At 41.4% G+C, this 26518-nt stretch overlaps 2 protein-coding genes across 2 annotated transcripts in view; both read right to left on the reverse strand.

The window, feature by feature from the left end:
- Positions 1 to 4281, reverse strand: part of slc4a5a (solute carrier family 4 member 5a) — a 31967-nt gene extending 27686 nt beyond the window's left edge. Inside the window, exons 1-2 of the mRNA XM_076730658.1 lie at positions 4149 to 4281; positions 257 to 315 (exon numbers count right to left, since the gene is read on the reverse strand). Of these exons, the coding sequence (XP_076586773.1) occupies positions 257 to 314 (58 nt within the window). The 5' untranslated portion in view covers position 315; positions 4149 to 4281. The remainder of the gene's footprint in view (positions 1 to 256; positions 316 to 4148) is intronic.
- Positions 4282 to 12793: 8512 nt separating this feature from the next.
- On the reverse strand, positions 12794 to 24895 carry LOC143321356 (tetraspanin-15). Its single transcript, XM_076731659.1, has 8 exons — positions 24573 to 24895; positions 20007 to 20192; positions 18296 to 18370; positions 18063 to 18158; positions 17016 to 17132; positions 15836 to 15886; positions 14821 to 14937; positions 12794 to 14020 (listed from the first exon to the last, which is right to left on the reverse strand). The coding sequence occupies exons 1-8, from the start codon at positions 24657 to 24659 to the stop codon at positions 13685 to 13687; spliced, it is 1065 nt and encodes a 354-aa protein (XP_076587774.1). The 5' UTR covers positions 24660 to 24895; the 3' UTR covers positions 12794 to 13684.
- Positions 24896 to 26518: the final 1623 nt, after the last annotated feature.

Below are 26518 nucleotides of genomic sequence, written 5' to 3' on the forward strand. Positions count from 1 at the left end.
CAAGCCCTCAAATACACACTCATAAATACACATAGGCACACAATCTTCACTCCTCATTTGCAGCCCATTAACAGCAATCACCCACACAAACTCTCAGAACAAATTGGAAACAAAGAAACAAATTACTAACTATAAGTTAGGGTGATGAATCAACTGTCTTGTGGGTGTAATGACTTAATTTCCTGCTTCTATTAGCAGAGGGCCAGTCTATGATAGATCTACCATAAACCACACACATATGAGCACACGCACTCACCCTCCTCATCCTCATAGCGAAGTTGAGAGACGCCCATTCCTCTGTCTCCATGCTCCATCCTGGTAAAGAGGAAGAGAGACAAGTTTGCCCATTATTTCAAATGGTAAAAGTGTGTGTGTGTGTGTGTGTGTGTGTACTCACCTATGTCCCTCTATGTCCATGTGTCCTTTTTCATGTCCTTGTACATGTCTATTATTGTTGTCATTTCTTTACACACGTGTGCATGTGTGTTTCAGTGATTTAAGTGCGTGTGTGTGTATGTGTGTGTGTGTGTGTGTGTGTGTGTGTGTGTGTGTGTGTGTGTGTGATTGCTCTATTTCTGGCATGCGAGCCTCCAGCAGCTGCAGCAGCAACAGCTCCTGTTCACTGACCTGCATGTCGGGTTACAGTGCAGATCAATGGGAAAATAATTACCAGGGAGGCCAAGTCGATGGAAATGTGCTTAATTAAAACAAATGTGAGGCTAACTTATCGCACTGATGGCACCACTTCACACATTGGATGGCACCAGCAATGTTTAAGCCACCCTTTTCTTGCTGGAGAGAGGTTAGAGAGAGTATATACGTGCATTCACTGTATTATTTACAGTCCTGTAAACGAGGGCTTGAAGCCATTTGGAATCAGCCAATGTGTTTATGGGAAGTGAAACTTGCTCAAGTTATTGTAAGATAAGATAGTGATGCAGGCCTGTGTGGATTGGCTATTTTTCAGTGGTTCAGGTTATCCCAACATGAAACTGTTATTCCCACTTTTCAAAGATATAAGTGTGTCCACAAAAATAGAGATTATAAGTGGTTTAAAAAAAAGCTAAAAAATGCTGGATAACACATGGATGATATTGTTCAGTTTCAGGAAGAAACATGTCTGACAGGCCGTGGTTGGTTGCCTAAAATATTCAAAGCTGCATTAATCAATTTTTGCTGCTGGAGGGGAAGAACTTCAAAACAAGCAACATTAGCATTTATATTTGTTTCTGGCTGCCAAATGAATCTGGTCCATTATTCAGTCTCCTTTAAGTGTTGTTAATTTTATTTTAGCGTGATGACCTCAACTTTCTTCACCAGCTAGCCACTAACTCACTGCCATTTGATGCTGGGCAGGTAGTCTGCAGTGGACCTTTTACCTGAAAAAATCAGCCTGCTGCTGCTGCTGCTGGAAACAGGACTGGTGCATTGCCTGAGCCAAATATGCAACTATGAAACAGTGCCTGACCCACTCTCAAATTACACAGTCATTTGAATAAGTACTTAAATAATAAATATTGAGTAATGGAGTTCTAAGCCACTAACTTTAACTCTGAGTGTTATGGTATTGAGCTAACTACAGACCCTTTTCACTGCTGAGTTTTTGTCTTGGCACAGCAAGAAAAGCACAGGTGTAAGTAATGCTAAATGTTCCAGTAAGTGTCCCAAGTATGCACAATCAATCTATCGCAGAACCCTGCGAGTCATTGTCAAGTGGCCCAGCTCTCTTTTCAAGTTATTATACTTATTTGCTGCAGAATGCAGTCGTTATTAATATTATGAATCATAGTTGTGCTTTTCCTGCTATGACATGGAAAAATGTCTGTTGTAACAAGGTCTATTGCTCACATTCATGTGAGCCACATCCTAGCAAATCACCAAACTTAAGTACAAAATGATGTAAACTTAAAGCTGCACTAATCAGTCTTACAGCTTCACATTCCACAGGTGCGTGTATTGTGCATCAGGCAGCTGTTATCATCAAAAAAGCTCTAATAGACCTACTGTATGCTCAGGCAGCAGACGGACACAGTTCGAAGCTACCTGGTGAACATAATGCAGCATTTAGCGGCTAAAGAGCTATTTTGGCAGGAGCTGGTGAAGAAGAGTGATTTTTGAAATGAACACTTGTCAGGTGGCCAGACACACAACATGTTAACAAGCAACACATTGTTTTATATGGTGGTAATATGTCAAGTTTCTCACATGTTGCACTGCTCTCAACTGGACAAAAATCTACAGCTAGCTTTAATATAGCAATATAAATCAAAGTGAGCTGGGTGTACTTGGTCTGGTACTGAAGTAGAGGGTACAAACATCTGCCAGCACAGAACAAATATCCAATTTATTTTCATACCTAAGACATCTGTCCTATCACCAGAAATTAGTCCTGCAAAACTAACCTTAGATTTGGATTCACATTGACTCTTAATTAGTTAAAAAATGTCCAGTGTTAGAAATAACACCATGAAATTTAATGAGATCGATGTAATAGTTTCTACTGCTGTTTCATCTGTTTTGAAATTCCAAGGTAATTAATTTGTATCAAATTAGTAAAGTACTGTTTTTAGTAGTCCAAGTTGCTGTGGGGGGGTTTGATTCCTGTTTCACGGCAGAGTTTGCTTCTTATTTCCTAGCAAGTCAGGCAAAGCAGTGTTTCTTTTCACTTCACTCTGCATGGATAATATCTCATTTTGGCTTGACACTTGAAACACAATCAACCCCGGAGGGATGAGAGGTGTAAAGTGGCTGGTGGAGGACTGGTTTTGCTCAGCGGAGTCCAGTTGAGCTGCTGCTGTGAATGTCTGTAGCGCTGGCTTCCTGCCTCTGTAATTAGTGCTGTCACATCAGTGTCCTTCACACCCAGTGGGCAGCTGGAGCGAGAGCTGCAGGCTGCCCCCCTCACGGCCCGATCGATGGGCTCGCCCTGCCTCCAAAGCCCCCACACTGCTTAATAGAGACATGCACACACACACTAACGTACTCTCAGACATAAACATGTACACGTGCGCACAGAATAATGTGTTCATGTGCTCTGTCAGTGTGCACACAAATGTCCACAAGTCTGGCAAATACCAACAGGCAAAATGCACATGGTACTCTGAAACCCCCCCCCCCGGGTCATTCTGCCGAGCGAGTTAGTCTGGTGGGATAATTTACCTCGTTCAATGTTTTATGGCATTTTGTTCACACCAGTAAAAATTTCAGCCTCATCTGAACACAATCTAGGAAATGAAAATCTACAGAAGACCCTGATGTTATTTCACCAAAGTGACAAATATTTGACTACTTCTAAGCATAAAATAGGCGATGTGATTCAGTTCTGAGCATTAATCTTTTTTTTTGTACGAATCATGCTCATTCGTGCAGAGTTGCTAAGCGATACACTAACCAATGTAAAATACAAACTCCTTAAACAAGATCACACTAGCATAGCTATAATCTGTAGTGTGTATAAACACACACACACACCCCAGTCCCTCAAAGGTTTGAGATCTTGTGCAGCTAGTTAAAATGTACTTCTGATATATGTGCAGCTATTAAATTGCATGTGTGCATGTATGCCTGTGTGTGTGTATGGAGATACAGAGAGAGAGACGTTAGAGGCTAAGTGGTGCTCATTAATGCTTCAGTAAGTTTAAAGAAATTACTCTGCGTCTCATCAACTGCTCAGGAAGTTTTTAAGCTTCTTTAACAAACTTTATTAACCCTCGACAGAGGATGTCGTCATATGATTCTGTTCACTGCTGGACTTTGCAGCATTTCTTAAGCAGGGAAACAACCTCCAAACCTCACCCTTAATCCACAAACGCAAAACTATCACATCTTCTCTAATATCATGACAAAATAGGTGTGTGTCCGGCTCTTATTGTTGTTACTGAAAATATTAGAAATTTACAGATGGAGACTCACTGTCACTGTACATCAGTGGAATATCAGTCTGCTGTTCATATTTGAGAGCCCAAAATTCTCCAAAGTGCCTACACGTCCATCAGTGTTTTCCCCACACATCACAGACTGTGTTTCTGTCATTTACACGGCACAAAGGAAAAGTTGAGGAACTAAATGTCACCTCTAACTCAACAGGCTTAGAAAATGGAATGACTGGTTAGACAGAGGAAAAGAAAAAACAGGAGCCGACAGCCTACCTGGATTAGTTGTCAGTTGGACTGAGTGAAAGCAGAAAAGGCCTTTGCTGCTTGTAGGGTTGCGTCAATGAAAACATGCCAGTGGACCTGCAACAAGCTATTGAATGGGACAAACTCAGTAAAGAGGAAAACTCCTTTCCATTTGTCTTTCTGTCTGACTGACTGGCTCTCGTTCTGTCTCTCTCTCTCTCGTGACTGGTTCAATAATGGGCAAACTAGGACTCAGCAGAGAGCTCCAGGCAGGAAGTTGTTTCAGAGTATGGTTGACACCAACCACCAATAGAAAATCTCTCAATATTCTGCAGCAGCTGGTCAATATATAGCATTGTGGAAAAAGTGATGAAGGATAGGAAGTTACAGGAGGCTGCTCATGAGAACACTGCGGAAAAAAAAACAAAAAAAAACACTTAAAATGGATTTTGGAGCTGGAGAGCGGAGTGATTATGAACCGCATCTGATCAGCAAAGATCTCCATGTTTGATGTTCTGTTCAGTTTTTACATCAGGCTTTTTCAAAACCTTTTTAGCTGTATTGTTGGAGACTAACAAAGCATTTACAAAAAGAACACGATGGCATTCCTGGCTGGGGACCGTAGGCATTCACTGAGTATAGAAATACCTACAGTTTAAATAAAGCCAACAAGCTTTCAGTCCACCATGTTTGTTGCCAGCTATTAACCTCTTGAGCATGTGAGTGCTACTATATATGTTCTAGGACACTTTCTTTCTTTGGTTTTCTACAGCCATGCATCTGTGAGCCTGTACCTTTGCATCCTTTCAGCTAATATTAAGGTCAGCCTAGAAAAATACTAACAATGCAAAACAACGTTTTCTCATTACCACTAAACACAGAATACTAATGGGAATTGTTGTTTGAGCACTTAAGAAATTTTGACCTGATGATGGGGCTATGGGAAAAGTTAGGAGACCATTTAAGTTATTAAAACTCTTCTTGAGGGGCACGTAAATATCTGAAACAAATTCCATAACAATTCCTCCAGTAGTTAATGATTCACTTAAAACTACAAATGTCAACCTCATGGTGGCACTAGAGAAACAGCAAAGGGCTCTTAAAAGTTTTTGGGGTTCATCCTCTGGAACCATGCACGTCTGTACCAAATGTCTTGGCAGACCGTCAGATAGCTCTCACTTAACTATGTGGTTCTATCAACACTCAAGGAGTCACCAAAGTTATGTGAATTCATCCTCCAGATGTACAGTCAGCTCAAACTTTCATTTCAGTCTAGTCAGTTGTTATTGAGGTATTTCAGCATGGACCAAGGTGGTGGACTGACTGACTGACTGATTGCAGCCAGCTTAGTTTAAAAGCACATGATGACCTGCTGTAGGTATTACCTGATTCAAGTTTGTCTAGAGATAGCCAAAAAGCTCTCAGCTCTGTGTTTGGTGCAAGCTATTAACCTCTATTTTTGCTCCTCTTTCACTCCTTTTATTTCTAGGCTTATGATAGTCACTAGAACATTCATCCAGGTCTGCCTTACTTATTTTCAGGACAGGGTGGCCTCACTGGGACTGCTGTCATTAGGCATGTGAGTATTACTGTACATGTTCTGGGATACTTTTTTTTTTATGAGAAAAAGGGTTTAACATGGAGGTGGATCAGTAATGGTAGAACGGTTTCCTGTTAGCATTCACAGAGTCTGATGGTTAATGTTCATAATGATCATAGAATATGACCATTTTAGAAAAATCATTCAGCGGCACTCCTATCAGCCTTCATCCCTTACTGAACTCAGAGCAAAGACCTCTGACCTCCACTGTCCACTACACGTGACTCCCAAATTTCCCAGAATATTACAAATAATCTGAAAGCCAAACCTATCTACATGACTATACTACCAGTGGTAAGTGGGGAAAATATGCTTTTTGTGATATGTGTCAGCTGACCCTTTCAGCCTTCCACCACTGCAAGAGCATCATCGTTATTGATCTTCGTCACCACTCAGCAGACTGAAGGCCACATGGTGACATCCTGCACTTAGACGACAAACTCATCACAGCTGAACTGAAGAGTTTGGTGGCAAAATCAGATAAAGGTCACTGACAAATAGTAATGTCTGCTCGCCAAACAACACAAACAGCGGCTCAAATGAATGCCGGTATCTCTGAAATGATCATTAGCATTAGGCCGCTAGTTGGCCGCAAATGTGAGAAATCTTCTCTGTTTTATAGCTTTAGGTAGAGATATTTAAAAGATGTGTGACATCGTTGGAAATGGTCTTTCCAGTTCCATTGTTAAATGATTTCTCCAGGGAGGATTAAACTGTCACTCCTAACTCATCCACACGGTGTCCTTAATGACTGTTAAATGGGTGACCATTCATCAAGCCTGAAGGGACACAAAGCATATTTCCAATATGAGCATATAAAGCAGGATAGTGATTCTGTATATTCAGCACAGGCTGGGCTTCATTGCCTTGCTCATGAGTACATAGACAATCATAGTTCATATTATAGAAGAAAATACAAGCCAGTCCAGCTAGTGAGCCAGTGATTCACATTTGAGGTGGATGGCATCTTTGTTATTGGAATCCATCCATGAAATCCATCATAATGAGACAACAGCTGATGATAATGTGCTTTGACAAAGGGGTAGTAGCCATTATGCCAGTCTTTTTTAGATATATTTACATGGTCACATACTCATCTTTAACTGAGAGCAGCAACTGATACACTTCTCCCTGTGTCGTCAAAAGGGAGAAAATCAGTATCTGTAATGGCGGTAGAAACATCACATTCAACGAAAGCGACATCCAGGAGGTAAATTACACTTCATTACAAAACGACTTGTTATATCTGCCGAGCACAGACAGCAGATGGTTTCTAACAGTTAGTATGTGAGAGTGGGAAATCTTTAACTTGTCAAAATGAGAAATGAGGCTGACTTTTTGGTCCTAAAAAACTCCTAGCTCTTAGCACTAGATCTGGTTGAACCTTGCATTTGATTGTATCGATGATACTCCACCCATTGCCTCGCCTCACATTGTACAAACTCACAGAGCGGAGAAGACTTGAGAGAGGTTATTAAAGGTAGTCTGTTAAAACCTAATGGAGTGGGACTGCAGATCTGAAGAGGTGCTGCTGTAAACAGCTGTGAAACTATAAAAAGGTTAAGTAGGAGGATGAGACACATTGGATACATATGATGAGAAGCCCCTGTGTAACCATCTAGCGCTGGAAATCTGTAGCCTTGATAGCCCCGAGGGAGAAGCTTCTGGTAAAAGAATCAAGTGTGTCTCTTTATGCCACAGCGCATGGAGCGTTCAGTGTGAAATTGACTGCAGATTGATGTAACTGTTGCCAAATACGTAGATAATTCAATCAAGAGAGCACACAGGCGCAGGCACTGCTAATGTTAAGAGAGAGAGATGAAGTTACCTCACACACTGATGTTAGTGACACAACCGTGTTCTTTGCTCAAGACAAAAAAATGACAATAGGAATAGCAGAATCTCACAAATCCCATGATGACAAAACTGAGATTAAAGAGAGGGCAATTTACTGTATTTATTCCCTCAACACCAGTCTGACTGTGGCACTGCGGTGTTTAAAACAGCAGTGGAAAGTAAGTAAGTACATTTACTAAAGTACTATACATAAGTACAGTTCTGAGGTACTTGTACTTACTTGAGTATTTTCCTGTCCTGCTACTTTATACTTCTGCACCACTCGCGTGGCAAATATTGTGCCTTTTACTCAATATATCACAAAATTTATCTGCAAACTACAGTTAGTATTTCAAGGTTAATTTATTTCTCATTCTCCCTTTTTGCTACTCCCAGAACCAAAAACTATTGTTTTTGGATACAGCCTGAGGAAAGGAGCTGCTCTGTACTCTGGTGGTGAAGCAGCAGATACTTCTGTATCGCTTGCCAGACAGCAGCAGGTTAATTAGGCTGTGGCTGTGGTGGGTCTTAGTCTCCTTTGGGCTCTGTCCACACACCTCGTCTCACCTCATCAGCATTACTGATGCTTGGCAGATGGGTACCAGTGATATGAATACATAATTACATATACAAAACATGGGATCAGTTTATAAAGTGTGATGCATCGTTGTAGATTAAACCACCCACCAGCATTTAAAGCAATTAAGATACTTTGAGAATGCTTCTACCTCTGAAAGGGGCCACTCTGATGCCTAATGTGTACTTTTACTTTGATACTTAAGTATATTTTGCCAATAATAATTCTCTACTTGAATACTTTGAATGTGGGACTTTCACTTGTAATGTGTGAGTGTGTTCTGAATACTTCTTCCGCCACAGGTGTTCATGTGACACTGAACCAGGATCTGCTCTGCTGTGCGGGCTGCTTCATATGCACTGTGCATCAGCGGTGGAGTTACTATGTACATTTACTCAAGCATGATAAGGTTTCCAAGGATTGATAACAGCAAGCAAAAATGGTTTCAGTGTTCATATGAGCACGTGACTGAGTCTGGAGTTTGGTTATCATCAGTCATAGATGCATTTAGTCTGCGTTGGTCACTGGCAGCAGAAATTCAGACACACCTTAGTGTTTCGTGAACTCTGCTCTCCCTCGTCCATTAAAAGAAACACATTCTGACCATGATAGTACTAATACTGGGAACGACAATGGTGGGAAAGATGTAATGATCAAAAACAAAATGACATAATCTGTCTGTCGTTCTGCTGCTCTCTCCACCATATGGCTGTTGGTTGTTGACAATATGTGCTGCTGGGTGCTGCAGTGTCTGCTCAGTGTAATTTCAGCAATTTTCCAGGAAGAATCCTGGAAATTGTCTATGATTATCTGAGCTCAATAAAATGTACTCTTTGCAACAAGTGATGTTGATGCTGAGCCTCCACATACCAGAGCCTGTTCCCTGACAGATAAGGTATGGAAATGGTGTGAGTGCGTGTCTCTGCGTGTGTGTCCCCCGCTGACCGTAACAACAGCATTCATGTCCATATTATTATAATTACAGCTTGTTTGGATGTGTGCACATCCTGCACTCAGGCCATTGAGTGTTTTCTTTTGTTAGCTGACACAATTTACCTCCTTGCCATGGCCTAATTATTCCACCCGTTGTCTCTTGATCATAATCACCATCTTGTTTTGGGGGGCAGAGAGGTGAGAAGTGAATGAGGAGAGATGACCTGCAGGAGAGAGCTGTGCATTCAGGCACTGCTTAGGAACTGAGTTAACATGGCTGGTGTGTCTCATTCAGGGAGCAGGCAGAATGTGAAACAGGGCAAGGAGCAGGGAGGGATCAGCTTTTGTCAAAGGAGCAACCTCCTGAAAATTCAGCCCTAAAAAGGATCTACATATTTATCTCACTTCATCAATGTGTTTAATATTGCCTTTTTAAGTATTGAGAGAACCAGACAGAGAACTGAGAGTCACCAACAGACGCCCTCTGCGAGGACTTTGCAGACCACTTCAGAAGTAAAATCGACAATATCAGATCCAGTCTTTTATCACATCAGAACGTAACTTTTAACACACCTGGGCAGGCGATTTTATCCGAGGAAACACTGGAGAGTTTTGCCCTGGTTGATGCGAGGACACTTGGTCGAGTTTTCTCCCAGGTAAACCCAACAACCTGCCTTTTAGATCCAATTCCCACATCACTTTTTAAGACATTTTATGGATTCTTCGAGGAACAGATTTTAAATATAGTGAATTGCTCTCTTCAGACGGGAGTCTTCCCTGCTGCCTTCAAAACGGCAGTGGTAAGGCCCCTTCTGAAGAAGAGCAATTTAGACCCCAGCATTTTTAATAACTACAGGCCTGTATCCAACTTACCCTTTTTAAGTAAGATTTTAGAAAAGCTGGTCTTTAACCAACTAAGTTATTTCTTAACTACTAATAACATTTTAGAGAAATATCAGTCTGGTTTTAGTGTGAACTACAGTACCGAGACAGCCCTTTTAAAGATTTTAAATGATATCAGGTGTAACGCAGACTCACAAAAACTCACAGTCCTGGTGCTACTGGATCTAAGTGCTGCTTTTGATACAGTAGATCACCACATTTTATTAAACAGACTCAGAAACCTGGTGGGCCTCTCTGGTACTGTTTTTAATTGGTTTTACTCATATCTCACAGACCGCTGTTTCTATGTAAGTTTGGATGCATGTTCCTCTGGAACCCGTGAAATGAAGTGTGGGGTGCCCCGAGGGTCAATTTTAGGTCCAGTACTTCTTAATCTTTACATGCTTCCCCTTGGGGATGTCATCAGGAGACACGGCATCAGTTTCCACAGTTATGCCGATGATACACAGCTTTACATTGCCGTGTCTCCTGATGACACGGGGCCTATTGATACCCTTTTAAACTGTTTTTTAGACATCAAGTCATGGATGGCAGAGAACTTCCTACAGCTCAACCAGGATAAAACGGAGGTTTTAGTTATTGGTCCTGAAGGCAAGAGAGAGACACTTTTACCAAAACTACAAGGTTTTACACCCTCACAATCCGTTAAGAACCTGGGCGTCATTTTCGACTCTGAGCTTAGTTTTATTCCTCATATTAAAAATGTAACAAAGATAGGTTTTTACCACCTTAAAAATATAGCCAGAGTCCGCCCATTTCTCTCTCAGGCTAACACGGAGGTACTGATGCATGCTTTTATCTCTTGCCATCTAGATTATTGTAATGCCCTGCTCTCTGGTCTTCCCAAAAAGACTATCTATAACTTGCAATTACTCCAGAACTCAGCCGCACGTGTGCTGACGAGGACCAGAGGGCGGGAGTACGTTACACCAGTTTTAGAATCGCTGCATTGGCTCCCCGTGTGTTTCAGGATCGATTTTAAGGTGCTTTTATTAGTTTTTAAGTGTCTTAACAGTCTTGGGCCATCTTATTTGTCTGAACAGCTTTTACCATACCAGCCCTCGCGGAACCTGAGGTCCTCTGGCACTGGCCTTTTAATTGTTCCAAAGGTTCGGACCAAAACCCACGGGGAGGCGGCATTCAGCCATTATGGTCCGAGGCTTTGGAACAGCCTGCCGGAGGGCATCAGGACCGCAGAGACCGTTGGTGTTTTTAAGAGGAGGCTCAAGACTCACCTTTTTAGTTTGGCTTTTAATTGATTTCTTTTATTCTTTTAATTCAGACCTGTTTTATCCTAGCCTATTGTCTTTAGCCTTTCGGTCGTTTTATTCGATTTTATTTTAGGTCTTAGGTCTCTTATTCTGTTGTCTTTTAGGTTTCAGGTCTTTTTATTCCATTGTCTTTTACGTTTTAGCTCCAGTGTCTCCTCATGGGGGGCCTCCACGCTGGGAGGTGTGTCTGGCCTGCCCGCTGGGGTGTCGTCCTGGGGACTCCTTGGGCCCGGAGGACTGGGGGGCTCTGCCCTGTGTGTGGAGTCCATCCCGGTCTATCTGGGTCCGGCTTCCTCCCGCTCATTAGGTGATAATTGGTGATTCTAAATTGTCCATAGGTGTGAGTGTGAGTGTGAATGGTTGACTGTCTGTGTGTCTGTCTATGTGAGTGTGAGTGTGAATGGTTGACTGTCTGTGTGTCTGTCTATGTCGCCCTGCGATCGGCTGGCGACCGGTTCAGGGTGTACCCCGCCTCTTGCCAATTGCTAGCTGGGATAGGCTCCAGCCCCCCGCAACCCCAAAAGGGATACGCGGGTATAGAAGATGAATGAATGAATGAATGAATGACTTACTGAGAAAAGTCTGGGTGAAGAAATCAGACTTAAAGGAAGAATTTTGGACATTTTGGGAATTATCTCTCTTGCTGACATATGAGAAGACTGACACCACTATCTTCCCCCAAATTCGTATCAATCATCTAATCTACTGTAACTATCGGCAAGATATACATCAGCATCATTTCCAAAATGTCAAACCTTATCAGTAAAAGTTCAGTTGGTGATTGGATCAAATTCTGGCAGTGCATCCTGCAGGAGGATGTCTGAGCCTGGAAAGAGAAGTCTGTTAAAGCACCTGCTTTAGCCTTATTCAGCGACGTGCTCGGCTTCCTGATCGCCCTGCGTCAGTGCACCTTAACCTGCAAGATCTCGAGTGTTTGGATCCCCATACATTTACCTGCAAGTCTAGTTCGTTTTTGTGCGTGTTGCTGTTGCATACTTGAGATTTCACAGTATTCATACTGCAAATTTTCTGTTCCAGTTTAAAGTATGACAGCAGTTGTTTGACCTCCTGAGGAGTGGTATTTTAGAGGGCAGGAGTGTTCTATGATTTGTGTCAGTTTTTACTTTTTTTATGACAAAATAATGGCAATAGATTAAGAAAAATTAGCATTTACAATTTTTGGTGGGATTTAAACCCATTAAGTTTCATGGGTTTTTTTTTTTTTTTTGGAGTGGGTCCCTGTGATACACACTATGGTTTTACACTATTCCACTGCTCTAAACATCAAGATATGCAGCAATGTGCCAACAAAGGTGGGGAAGAAGACTGCAAGCTAGTCAACGTGGATTTAAACATGCTGGGTTTAAAATACTTTAAAATAAGTTTGGAAAATGTTCTATGAGAAAGGAAATGCATTCAATATATTTGTTAGAGCTCAAGAACAAACAGTGAGTAAGTTTGTTTGACCAAGCGTGAGCGAGAAGCTGTCAAGTAATCCTCTCTGGTAGAAGGAAAAACATACGACATCCTCCATAACAAAGACTCAGCACAAAAATCAGTAGACAAATTCAGCTTTATTAACAAGAACAGTAGTGCTGATACAAGGCAGGAGCTAGGGGGAAGCTCAAAACAGTGCATAACTTAGATACAAAAACCATCATATAAGTAGCTTTTCACTGGATATGTCGTCTGGATAATCCCTTTAGTTGTTCCTTTAAAAGATGGAATAAAAAGTTTAGTTAAAAATGGAATAGACTGAAGCCCCCCTGATGAGAGCCTAACATGTAAACCGAGTTTTTCTGTTTTTTTTTCTCATTTTTTCATTTAGCTTACTTCATATACAGTACAAAACATGCATCCCATGTTATTCCACAACTATCAGTCTTACAATGTACACCGATTGCACAAAATCAAATCAAAATCATAATAAAAACCAAATAATACACAAACTGTATACATCCGTCACAGACGCTACACGCAAGACTTGGCTATTCCTATTTCTCCGACACTGAAAAACGTCTTTTCAAGCTACCATTAATTTATACACCACATAGTACTGTCCTCTGACTACTGGGCTATTTTCAAAACAGCCTGAGGTAAGCTTTAGCACATGAGACACAGCTCAATTTCAAAGGCTAAAGAAATGAAATAAAATATGATGTAATGCCATAAATCCTTGAATATCAACTGTCACAAACAAGACAAAAGATTTTTTTTTTTATTAAAAAGCCAATGTTGCATTTTGTTCCTTCAACTTTTGTTGTAAAAAAATCATCCACAGTGTGCCAAAGTACTCATGATCCCTTTATCTGACCGAATTTCTCTTCATCCAATGACTGACAGGTTCAACCATCAAGTAGTGCAACACAACTCCAACAAATGCAATGATCACAATGACAGAAAAAAGGCAAAAAACCCAAAAGGCAAGAAAGGGCAAAAAGACCACTCAGTGTTCCCTTTTCTGCTTCCGGCCAACGTCTACCTCGTCAAGCCCAGTGGCCGATCTGGACTGCTGCAGCTCTCGGAGCTGAGCGTGCGTGCGAGGTGGCTGCTTCTTGAGCTTCTCCAGGTGAATGTCAATGGGGTCGAGATCGGGTTCAGAGGCGGGGACGGGCAGGTAGCCGCCGTCCCTCGGCAGGCACATACACCAGCCGGCGCCGGCCAGGTCCAGCTCACTGTACTCAACCTCCGCCTTCTTCAGCTTGAAGTCCACCATGTCGGCCGACTCGCTCATGTCCACCAGCAGGTTCCAGAAGACGCAGCTCAGGATGATGCCCAGCAGCTGCGGGGAGACATGAGACCTTGTTAAAGCAGATACTCTCAAAGCGTCTGGTTCTGGAAGTGAAAATAAGGAATGGAATCATGTCTGTTAACTAAGATTGTGATTGACCAAGATTAGGACTGGAAAAAAGGTGAAAACTGGACTTTTCTTCCAGAAAACAGAGGTGTGAGGGCGCCAAGGCTGCAACAGTTGGTGTTTAATTTAATTGGACTAAGTTTCTCGCACCTTGTATGAGCTACAATTTATTCTGGAGCAGTGGTGCTGGAAAGAAACTAATTTCATTTATGCAGCTGTTTTCGAAAAGTAATTACTGGAATGACTTTAAGGGGGCTGTGACAAGTCTAAACGTATGCATGGGAAGATCTGTGAGCATTTTAATTTGGAGGATTCAGATCAAAAGCAAGGAAGGAATGTATGTATGCACTGACTGTCCTTCACACATCTCCAGAACCGTTCATCTGATCTACGTCACACCTGGTGGGTGTATTGCTATGGAACAAAGGGCGTGCAGTGCAAAGTTTTGGTGCAATTTGGACATGTGACATGTTCAATATAAATAAACTCTGAATAAACCAATAAACAAAAAAGCAGCGGTGAGGGTGGAGCTACAGGGCTTTTAAGTAACTGCTAAATCAGGATTTTTATACAGCATAGAAAATGTGAATTATTTGCCAAGAAATGCTGAAAATGTGAATTAGCTTGCAGAGAGTGGGGAGTTAACAGATCAGGAGAAGTGCACTTGGTTGGAAAGCTTTAAACCCAGTTCAGTTTCAGTGAGTCGGTGCTGAGTTTTCAATTACCTGAGGCAGCCCAATGGCGCAGCAGAGTGCAATGGTTATTCCAATGTTGTCACTCATCCAGAGGTTGACTGCATGGATGCAGCCTCGCACATGGATCACCTCATGCAGGATTTCACGCTGATACACAGACCAGAGGAGGACAACAAGAGGAAAGTCTCAGTTTTAAACTCAAAGTGAACAGCCACTGCCGCTAAAAAACAAAACAAAAAACCCTAGCAAGGTGAACCAGTGAAGTTCGAACAGTCCAAAGTCGTCACACACAGTGGAAGGTATTTACGTTTCAGCTATTCACTGATTTGCAGTCTCTGTGAGGTCTCCAGAGTCAATTAGAATCTGTTTGCCACTTCCTGCCATCTAGGAACAACGCACCATGATTGTTAAAGTTTGTAAATGAAGAAATTAGACAGTAAATTAACTTAATATTCTGTCAGTAATGTTTTTCAGTCATAAAAGAACTTCCCTGGCCAGGAAACAGGGCATAAAGGAGCCTAACGGAAAAGACTTTGAGACAATAAAAAGCCAGAAAAACTTGTGATGATCAGCTTTGCTCTGGATATTCCTTCATGGCCATAAAACACTAAATGAGACATGAATAACATCCTATTCAACAGGGATGATGTCACACCTGCTCTTTGTTCATTGGGTTATGATGATGGTGCCACTGACTGAACGCTGACTGGTGACACAACATGAAATAAATGAAGTCAAGTTGTTCACGAATGTTCCATTTTTTGCTTCTAATGGTTAATTACTGGTATTATTCACAGTTCTCATCAGTTTTTAAACATGGGCTACTTACTGTAATGTAATTCCCAAACTAGAATCGCAGCCTACCAGTCAGGCTGTAGTTGACATCCATATCTGTCCAGATTCATATATGTCTCGATATGTCATCTATACAATCCCCAGTTTCAAGGTGGACACCCAAGATTAGTGTCACCAATTCAGTATCTGACCAAATGTGAAATATTCTCACAGGCATACATATTTTATATCCAATAGTTGTTCCTCTTACCTCTTTATCCAGAGTCTTGTAGCCACATAGAGTGTTGATAACCTCTCCAACCTGTGCAAAGAGCGAAGATTGAGAGAGTCAGAGACGAGACTTTAAATGAGTTGAAGCGACCAGAGACCGCTCCACGGAGACATACGTGAGAGTAATGCTCCACACAAGGGGGTGTTCCTGTCCGCTGCCAGCCAGAGCGTGAACTTAAGCATTTGCAAAATGGCTGCAGCCATGACAGGAAGGACCTGATAACAGCAAGAACCCTATGAAGAAAAGAAAAGCCAATGTTCAGCTTTTCTAATCAACTCCTCTATCTGTGTGTGTGAGTCTGCCACTCGTTTCTCCAGCACTGCTCCACTGCTTCCAGAGACAGTATCAGTGCTTTGAGCGAAGGGACAGCAGTCACAGCGGGTGTGTGGAGAGTGGAGGGGGCCACGAGGGACCAACATTTCATTTAAAGAGAGGAAACTTTCAAAGGCCATGTACCTTTGAATCACAGCGTGTCTCCTGTTCGAGACGCTTCTCTCGCTTGATCAATTACGTCTGTGTTGTGTAGATAGTGTCTGTCATTGCTTTGGTAAAGCAGGACGCCTTTCTGCAGCAGGCCCATTTCCAGATTACATGGTATTAATGTCTGCTAATTCTGCTCATGAATGAAGTTGAAGTTAAAGTTGAAAAGCCGAAGCCTCCGTGGTGCTGTTTACTCCTGTACTGTGCCGTTCTTGTTGATAGCCAGCTACTTATCATCATGAGTTTTCAAGCTACGATTTTGTTTGGCATCTACTCCGAAGCACGTTGCTGAGTCACCTCTGAATGATGATGATGATGATGCCCATCTCACTGCAGCACGCTAGGAGGCGGCTGGGTGCACGGTACAGCTCAGGTACGACAAAACACAAATCATGGTTTGACTCAGAGCGGCCAAAAAGCCTGTCTGCACGTCTGATTTTAAAATGAATCCCAAAGGTAACCACTTTTAAATCACCTGCTCACTCTGAATCAGTAACAAAGCCATAACCACCTCATTATGCGAGACGTTTTGGTGACCATGCTAACACAAATGCAGCAAAGCATATGCAGGGATTTTCCCTGTTAAATCAAACAGTATCAGTTTTCCCTCCCTTGATGATGTGTGGAAGCATTTGGCCTGTTTGTTCAATGTGTGTGTGTGTGTGTTGCCAGCACTCACCTTGCGGCGAACACAGCAGGTATATGGAACCCCACAAGCTAGTGGGCCAGTACCATTGCAGAAATGGTACTGGTTGACTCCCCAGTCCTTGTACTCGTCTCCTCCACAGCATGAAAACTGGAAAACAGGATGATACAAAGACAGGGCAGTTATGACCCGAGCAGGCTCGTCTCTTCAATGAAACAGCCCACTGAGTTGCAGCTTCTGTTGTACGACCCACACCTGTTCCAGCTCCACAGTGGAGCCTCAGCTCACTCACCGCGCTGCCCTCTCACACACAGCACACTCGAGCTGATGTGGAGATGTCAAAACAGCCGCTCAGGTGAAGACTGCAGAGATTCTGACAATCCATTAAAGGCTGCCATTTCAAAGTTCTTCACAGGGAAAATTCAATGAAGCGTCCGGTTTGTTGAAGGACATCTCTGTCCCTGTGATGGCCTCATTTTGGCTGCATGCTGTTACACCACAAACCACACTGACTGTGCAGATCAGACATTTCTACAAGCGGTGGGGAAAAAACCAAAGAAAGGACAGACACAAGACAGGAAGCAGGATTTCTTGCTCACTATTGATGGAGGTGTTGAAAACAGGAAAGGAAAGGCTCCTAACTACGTTCTCACAGTATGCAGTTGAGAGGCAAGAGACTACTTTCCGAGCTCATGGTCAAAGATCACATATCCATTACAGCAAATCTGTTTTGAGCTTCAAGTTCAAAGACACCGAGCCTGCACAGTATATGCCTCAGCTGCGGAAACACTGACATCAGGTCTGCTGATACCACTCAGATGAGAGCACGTGAAACATTTCCAGAATATCCACTCGCAGTACTTTGGATTTATTCATTTATTCTCTTGACAGATTTAGTAGCTGCAGGCTGCAACAATCAAACAGTCGCCAACGTTCTTCCCTGCATTGATTGTGCAGCTCTACCCAGTCCACCCAGACAGACAAACACCTCTGTAACACAACAATATCAAACAATCCCTCCAGATTTTACAGCTTATTTTAACAGTTATTAGTCATATTGTCATCATGTGATCATACTACCTTTTGTTGCACATAGTCCAAGATGTTTTTGAAGTCCAGATCATCGTAGTAGTGTTTAATCCCTTCTCGTATACTACTCTGAAACAAGGCAGACGTCTAGAAGAAAAGGAGAGAGGCAGAAACACAGAGGAGAGGTGGTCACTGTGACCTGACTTTGGCTGGAGGCTATGAGTGACGCGTAATACAATAAAATGTAAAGGGCAGGTGAGCATGTGACACAGAGACAAACATACCTTCTTTTCAAAGATGAGAGCCGTGGTGAGCGCGATTGCCTGGAGAAGCAGCAGCACACAGAGAACACAGAGGAACTGCAGAGAGAGAAAGATAACACATTCATAATATTCAGCTGTGGCGCAACAACACACACAGAAAACTTCTATCAAATACAAATCCACATTACAGTTGCTCCTTTCCAATACGACAGACACAAAGCACAGCACACTGATAAACTGCACACGTCCTGAGCCAATCCAGGACTATTTTAATGGATCAATTTCAAATAAAATAAACCTGATCAAATGCTGATCCTTTACTGTCCTCTAAAAGCAGTCTACAGCGCGCTGGGTGTGCAGAGCTCCTCCATATTCGACCTCTACAGTGCAGCACTTCACTGCATATGCGAGTGAAAATGAATGCATACCAATGTGAAAACATACGGGTGCTCCTGCATGAGTAGCTTAGGTTTATAAAATACATGGATTTGCTAACTTAATACCAGATGCTAATGCTTATTAGCAGCATTGTCCCACTTGATATGAACACATGAACTTTATCATTTTCAACCTGGACCTTCAGTATTTAAATTAAGTAGCTTGTGAACAATAAAGTGTTCTATCATTTTCAGGCTGTGGCTTGAGTGTGGACTGGGCAGCTGTGTCATTTCGGCAAATAAGAGCACTGTACTGAACTCTATATGGGAAGATACCCAATATTAAATGACCGGGCCGAAAAAACAGCATGACTGAGACATCCCAACAAGAAAAGGAGTCAAACTGAGCAAACGTCGCTGAGTTAAAGTGACCAGTGCTGAAAGAAGCAGTGCATGAAGGAACATAATGGACTGTATATGTTTCCCAGTGATTAACATTAACTTTATGGCTTCCTCAGTATGAAATGATCATCCTTTTCCTCTCCTCAGGCTAATTAGATTGTTGCATGGCAACCAAAACAATATATCCAAGCTCCCTTAGAGCTCTTTTTCTCTGACAAAACCAACAGCTGTGCTTTTTCATTTGAGGTGGAAAAGATGCATCCTGAGTGATCTGAGTGACTAAACTGTGTTATGCACCGCGGCTGCTGTTGTGCAAACTTTAAACACGCTCAATATTTTTAAGTTTTGATGTGTTTGTAATTTATGTATTTACACACAAATATACACACGTATGTAGAGGCACCCTTACCCAGATAAATAAATACAGAATGTGATCATTTGCTGATCCTTTTTGACATTCACTTAATTGAAAACAATACAAAGACAATATATTTAATGTTATGCCTCATCAGCTTCATTGATTTTTGCTTATTCTGAATTTGATGCAGCAACATGTTTCAAACAAGTTTGGACAGGAGCAACTAAAGACTGGGAAAGATGTGGAATGCTCCAAAAACACCTGTTTGGAACATTAAACATTAACATTAAACAGGTTCATTGGTAAAAGGTGATAGTATCATGGTTGGGTATGAAAGGAGCATCCTGGAAAGCCTCATTCGTTCCCAAGCGAGGATGGAGAGAGGTTCACTACTTTGTGAACACATGATTGTATAAAGGATATGAATACATGAGCTCAGGAGCACTTTGTAAAACTGTGGTTTGTTTGCAAATGATTGTATTCTGTTTTTATTCATGGTTTGTGTGTGTGTGTGTGTGTGTGTGTGTGTGTGTGTGTGTACAATAAACTTTAAACTGATTGGCTCCACTCCCTCCTCCTCATCTTTTCTCCCTACCATGTGCAGCAGGGTCTTGTTGTCCCTGAGGGATCCGACCATGCCCACCACAGACACTGTAAACATCACCAGGCCCAGCAGGATGAGCACCACAGCAGGAGCCAGGAAAAGTCCCTCCAGGGTTCGATTCTTCTGCCTTTCCACTTCGGCGTACACCCCCACACACAGCACACAAAGACCCATCAGCTGGAGGGAGAGAGAGCGAGACAGAGGGGGTTCATGAGCTAAAAAACCTTGAAAAGCCTCAGTATCAAGAACAGTGATTCGTTTTTTGAGCTATATACTGTGTTATATCTCATACATCTTTTTGGACATTGAAACAGACACTAAACAGTTCCTTAAATATATATTTCCTTGAGAAAATTGTGTTTTTAAGCACTTTCATTTTGTTGCCTTTATCCTTCCTCCTGCTTCTTGTTTTATTAATGATCATGCCATTTCCTCTCTTGTTTGAAAATGAAATGTCAATCTCAAGAGACCATTCTGGGTTAATATATGCATCATAAAAATGTAACAGTTGGTTTTGGACGGATATGAAGAGACCTTCTGGTGCTGAACGTCGCTGGTCAGTTTCCCTACTCTACTACCAGTTTTGGTAGCCAAACAACAGTTTGACACACAAGTTTAAAGGCTGATATGGACAATTTTATTTTCAACTGATAAAAGCCAAAACATATCACTTTTTTTTTTTTTTTTTTACATTCTTTCAGGAATTCAGGAAACTATCACCATTCCCATCAGAATTTTACTTTCATTAGTGTGGGAAAGCCTCATAAACATCATTTGTACTTTTATTAGACAATGAAATGTGTCATTGAAATCAAGCCTAATGAAAGTGGATATTTTTGCATCTTAAAGCAGGACAAAGCTCCAGTCCATAAAAAATGCAACTGTACCCACTCTGTGAAATCATGCAGTGAATGAAGAGGATGGGACAGGCCGTGGCAGAAGTCCAAAATGCCGGATTGGATGTGCAACAAACCTGTGATGGCATCATGGTGGCACCAGGGAATACAAAGTTATATTTGTTTAAACATAAGAGCAACGCGAAATTGAAAGCGTGATTAATGACTTATTTCTTGCCACATGACTCTTGTCGTTTTTGATTTTGGTCTTACTGTATTGGGATTAACACCACCATTAAGATGGGGGAGGCAATGACATCAGTGCATCAGTTTGCCCACTTCTGGCTTCTTTCATTTGAATAAATTGTTGCACCAGTAACACATGGCCAGAAATGTTCTGTTCAGATATTTTGGGTATGTATTATGTAATACTTACGAGCATACCCTGATTTTACAGCTCACTATCATGTCTTGTTCAAGCGTTGATTCAGGAGTCATTATTACCACATCACAGTGCTCACATGAATTCCTGAAATAAGTGATCTTTCAGGCATTACAGGCAGGTTTAAATGCTTTTGTTCCTGGTGCACAATCTGCCCTGGTGTTCACATCATGTTGCGTAAAGGCTTCAAGATGTGAAAGGATGATTAGGGCCACAGAAAATAGAAAAATATGTGGTGCTGGCATAACATGACTGCATTATCACAACCACAGTGAGTAGACTACAGCAACTGAAGTAGGCATGTACAGTAGTAAGCATGTTGACAGTAATTTCTCTTCTTGGCAAAAGGGGGAGACAAAAGTTCTGGACCGCAGGTTTAAGAATCATTGTTCTATTGGAGCTGGTTAGAGGTGGAGCTACTTTTTACTATGTAATGTATAGTGATGCAGTTTAGTACAGTGGGTCCCAACCTTGGTGTCTGCCTCATCCAATGGGCCACAACAGAAATCTGGTCATGAGATTAATGGGGCAGAAAAGAAGATACGCAAGCAGCAAAACTTTGTTTCTGTTGATTGTTTGTTTTTTTCATTTCTCTGGTGTGGGATAAATGAAGTCTTATCTTTCTTTTTTTTTCTTCACTAGTCTTTGCTTTGTTGTGAAATATTGGATAGGTTTGAGTAAATGTACTTAGTTACTTTCACCACTTTTACCACCTTTGCATCTACCTGATCAGTGCGCTAGAATGCAGTGCTTCACAGTGAACGACAGTCATAAAGATTACATTAAAATGATAAGCAAAATGATCCATGTCCACCCGTTTGTGCACGGCGAAAACTGTAAAATATCTTCAGAGCACATTACAAATTATGAAAAGAGTGTCACACCTGTGTTTATATCTAACTAATGCAAGTGCTACGAAAACAGAAGTAACACAGTGTTTGCTTGTCTACTATTGATTTTCAATTGGAAACACAGGCAATCTACCTTAAGAGCAGGGTCCATCTACTTCAACTCCATTTACTGCTCACAACCCTCCATAAACCACTGGCAGATACATTTGGCTTGGTTCCAACATCCAATGTCAGCCTTCCTACCTTCCCCTGCCGCATAATGAAGATAAGAATGAGTGACAGCCTTTGCAGAAAGGAGTCTGATATCATGCTGGCAAAAACAAAACAAAACAAAAATAAACTGGAATTGCTAGCATACTATCGGTCATTCCAGGATATTGGACAGACAGGATGGGTTGCAGTCTCTGGCTTTGTTAGCTCGATCCCAATGGGTTCTGACAGTGCCAACAACTGCTCAACAGTAGCACTGTGCAAAGACACACTGACCCAGGAAAAAGCCTAACCACGACACTGTGCATGTCCCAGCCTGGTTTACAGTAAGGGTGGCTTCTGAAGCTAGCAATTATTCTGTTTAAATACTCTCATACAATACTAAATGTAATTGCTTATGTAATATGATTGTAACTAACACTGAGTATTCAGAAAAACCTATTCATATCCCACTGGATCAGGCAGAGTAATTCACATTGCACACCTGCAGCTTTATTGCTGTCATAAGAATCCTGATTTAACCAAACGTAACATTGTAACAGCAAAGATAGCCTTAATTAAGTCTACACGGTTAGCTTGGAGCAAAAGAGCTTGCTTCTGAGCTGCACTGGGCCACACTGTCCTATATCACAGCAGTAAAAGCGAGAGATAGCACAGACAGATCATATGAAAGGGACTCTGGACTGCTAATGGATTCAAACTACTGATGTTTTGGAATCCTATTCAATAATGTGCTTGAGGGTGTATAAATTCAACAAACAGACAGTCGGGCAGATTGGTGGTGGTGCAAATTGAACATTATTCCGAAAATGTTCGCAGAGATGAAAGTGGTGTAGGAGTGAGATGGAGGAAGCATGAAGCTGGAAAAAGCACAGGGGTTGGTAAGTGAGGTGGTGAAGGCTGAGGATCTTTACTTCTTAATGGCCTGGCAAGGCTCATCCAGCTTTTTAAGAGACTGCTGGATCACAAATAAAACCCAACCACTTTAACAACATGAACAAAAAAAAAAGCCGACCAAAGTTGTGTCCATGCGTAAATCATTTCTTTAGCTGCTAAAGAGCCTCGTCACATAAACAAACTCTCCAAAGGTTGGCAAAGTTATTACCTTGCATTTTCTTAGCTATGTGTAGCTTATTAAAATAAAAATGCATTATTAAGTGTTGGGAGAACTAATATATCAAGCTAGATGTTATCCTTGCTTGAATTTGTACCTCACTTTGCTATTTTGGACCAAATCTGTCCAAATATCTGTTTGTTACCTGCATGTTCTTAAGATGCCTAGCATGTTTTTACCCTGAGTTAGCATAATATTATCTCTATACGACTGTTAAAATGGTAAAGTGGGTAGGAATCAAAGGTATAACTGCATAAATTATCAATACATAAATACTGTAAGTGTACGGTTCATCTTAATCATAACATGAACCGCCTTTCAGCCTGCTCTTATTTTCTGTCGGCAAAACTATTTACCCACATTACCGTCCCTTTAACCGATCCAACGCCCTGCACCACCGATCTGTTGGCTAGCCAGTGATGGCTGTGTATCGCTTCTATATGAAATACAATTAGTAATACCTGAGGATGTTGCCTTATTAGCAGATTGCTCACAATCCATGTATTAACAACACATTAAAATCTAACAGGATGCATTGTGCCTGAAGTGGTAATGTCCCATCTTGTAAGCTAACCATTCACCTGCTAGCTTGTATCCACAGAATTCCACACCGAATCCCATTGGAAAATAGAGCACCTTAATATTGCATTGCTTAACAACAAATACACAAAACTGTAACCCAAATTCATACCTTAATTTCTAGTTACTACAGCCACCTCTTACATAATTTCAATAAAAACTCGGTTGTAACCCGTTTCACGCCGTAACGCTATTTAGGTGGAAGTTCACCGGTTTAAAACGAAACCGTGATTTAAAATTGAAATTGCTATTACAAGAGCGATGGCCGTTGTTTGAGGTATATGCCGAATTGTAGAGTAGATTGTATAGATTTGCAATATGCCTGAAATTATGTTCCAAAACATGAGTATGTATGAGTGTGTACGTGCAGATGGTACATGCAAGTGTTTTAAATGAAGTTTGGAGAGACGACTCACTGCTATTGGGTGGTTCGCGGCTACTACCGTTAGCAGACACTGTTGCAGCTCAGAGAAACTTACTATGGCACATGGAATGCTGATGTCAATAAATGGACGAGAAACTTACCGAGAAGAGCATTGAGTAGACATTTAAGGTAAATTTGATGAAGTAGTAGAAGTGGTTGGTTTTCCTCAGTTCAGAGTAGGGCGGCATGGTTGCTGTATTAGTAAAGCTAGCTAACACGCTAGCTAGCTATCCTTCGTTTATTTCAGGCGATAAGAAAATAACATAAATGAAAATAAGATATTTTTCTGAAATGAAAAACGCTTTTAAGAGGGCTAACTGATTGTTAAATACGTAGCACCCCTCATTTCTCACATACTGATGTTGGTAACCACCGAAACAAAACCACTTCCGTGCGGCCGGCCAGTCCACGCTTTGTTTTGACTACAGTCTTAAAGGGGCAGTGCACACATCCTCATTATTTAATTGGATTTACCTGCTACTGTTAATTTTTAACAACATTTTGTGTTAAGTTTCAGCTTTTACACGTGACATTTATGTTTTTGCTGTTGAAGAAATATTAAAATCTGTAAGCGTATAAACAAGTTTAAACATTTAAACACAGCCTGTGCTTTGACACTGAAATGCTAGATCAGTCTCCCTAAATAGGACAACAGATGTGGAACTTTGGTGGACAGAGAGATAAAAAACCTACATTTAAACTGTGAGAAGCACATTTTTTTAAATGATCAAATAGGATTGAAATTGAATGAACCCTCTGAATAAACTGGGCTATAGTAGTAACAAAATAATAGGTTACAATAATAATAATTATCTATATTACTTTTCTCTTAAAGTGTAGCAACTGTAAATGACGAAAGTGCTTTTAAAAAGTGCAAATACAGATGTAAGTTACGAAGAGTTACTGTAATGCATTACTTGTTGACTCAGTGTAAAGCTAATCCTCTTGCTTCAAGTTGCATCAGTTGTTGACACCACTTGTTGGATATACTTGGCATGCTTATGACATTACTGATGCATTCAAAAATAGGTTACACACTTAGAAAGCTGGCCATGTGCTCACCCAAGTGATTATCCGCAGACGTGTTTATTCTTCTGAGATTCCCATCTTTAGAAGATGTTTTCTGTTCTTCTTTTTATTGGAATCAGTCATTTTACTTCCGCCTGAATTGCTCAGTCCAGGAGGTCCATTTATGCTAACCTGACACATCAGATGGTTTGTTACACAGAACCATCTGGGAAGTCATGTGTGGAAACTGTTTGGAAAAGGGCAGGCACTTGGAAAAAAAAAAAAAAAAAAGAAAATATACTTGGCCGGTGGTTAGATGAACCATCTGTCTATCAATGTCTATCATGAGCTAACTTAAACCAATCAGATCTCCCAAGTTCTGATATAACTGATGCTACAGCAGCATCTACATTAACCTCTCCAAGAGCCACCATTGTTTTTTCAAACCAAAGCAATGCCTGCCTGTAGCTGCCAGTGGTTCCTCATAGGACGCTGATTGGTCTGAACTGTGGTTTGCCCACAAACGCATAGCTTGAAGCCTGGCAAGCTCTGGGCTCACGGGATCTCACGAATCCAGCTGCCTCGAAAGGTACAGTAACATTTATGTAGCTGTGGTGAATTATTTTAATTTCAGGTGATATGCAACCTCATCTGCTTTGTACACTCCATTACATGTGTCGTTGGGAGAAGCACGAGCAAGCTATGAGTCACCTCAGTCATCAGGTTACACTGAATCAATTACTGGAGTCCTTCAACTGATGTTATTCTCTTTCTGTGAAAACTAACAATCTATACTTGTTATATCCCCTTGAGCAAGACACTGTTCTGTTGCTGACCCTGACATTTGACATCTGACATCCCCTATGAAAAAGAGAATTTCCCCACAAGGATCAATAGAATATTATGCAACCATCCACTTTCAACCAACCAGTCCCCTATGATTACGAACAGGAATAAGTGCGCTAAGAAAGGAATGAATGATCATGCAGTGCTCAGGAAGAACCACATTGCCAAACCTCAACTTTCTGAAGGCTATTCA

Source organism: Chaetodon auriga, chromosome 5 (assembly GCF_051107435.1).
Source record: "Chaetodon auriga isolate fChaAug3 chromosome 5, fChaAug3.hap1, whole genome shotgun sequence".
Lineage (NCBI taxonomy): Eukaryota > Metazoa > Chordata > Actinopteri > Chaetodontiformes > Chaetodontidae > Chaetodon > Chaetodon auriga.

What these genes read in the sequence shown, in the direction of transcription:
- LOC143321356 (XM_076731659.1), bottom strand. Translation starts at nt 24,659, where the DNA reads ATGCCGCCCTACTCTGAACTGAGGAAAACCAACCACTTCTACTACTTC. An exon ending in ACAAGACCCTGCTGCACATG is followed by an intron (nt 18,371 to 20,006) that starts GTAGGGAGAAAA and finishes CTCTCTCTGCAG; the next exon opens with TTCCTCTGTGTTCTCTGTGT. An exon ending in ACAAGACTCTGGATAAAGAG is followed by an intron (nt 14,938 to 15,835) that starts GTAAGAGGAACA and finishes TCTGTGTATCAG; the next exon opens with CGTGAAATCCTGCATGAGGT.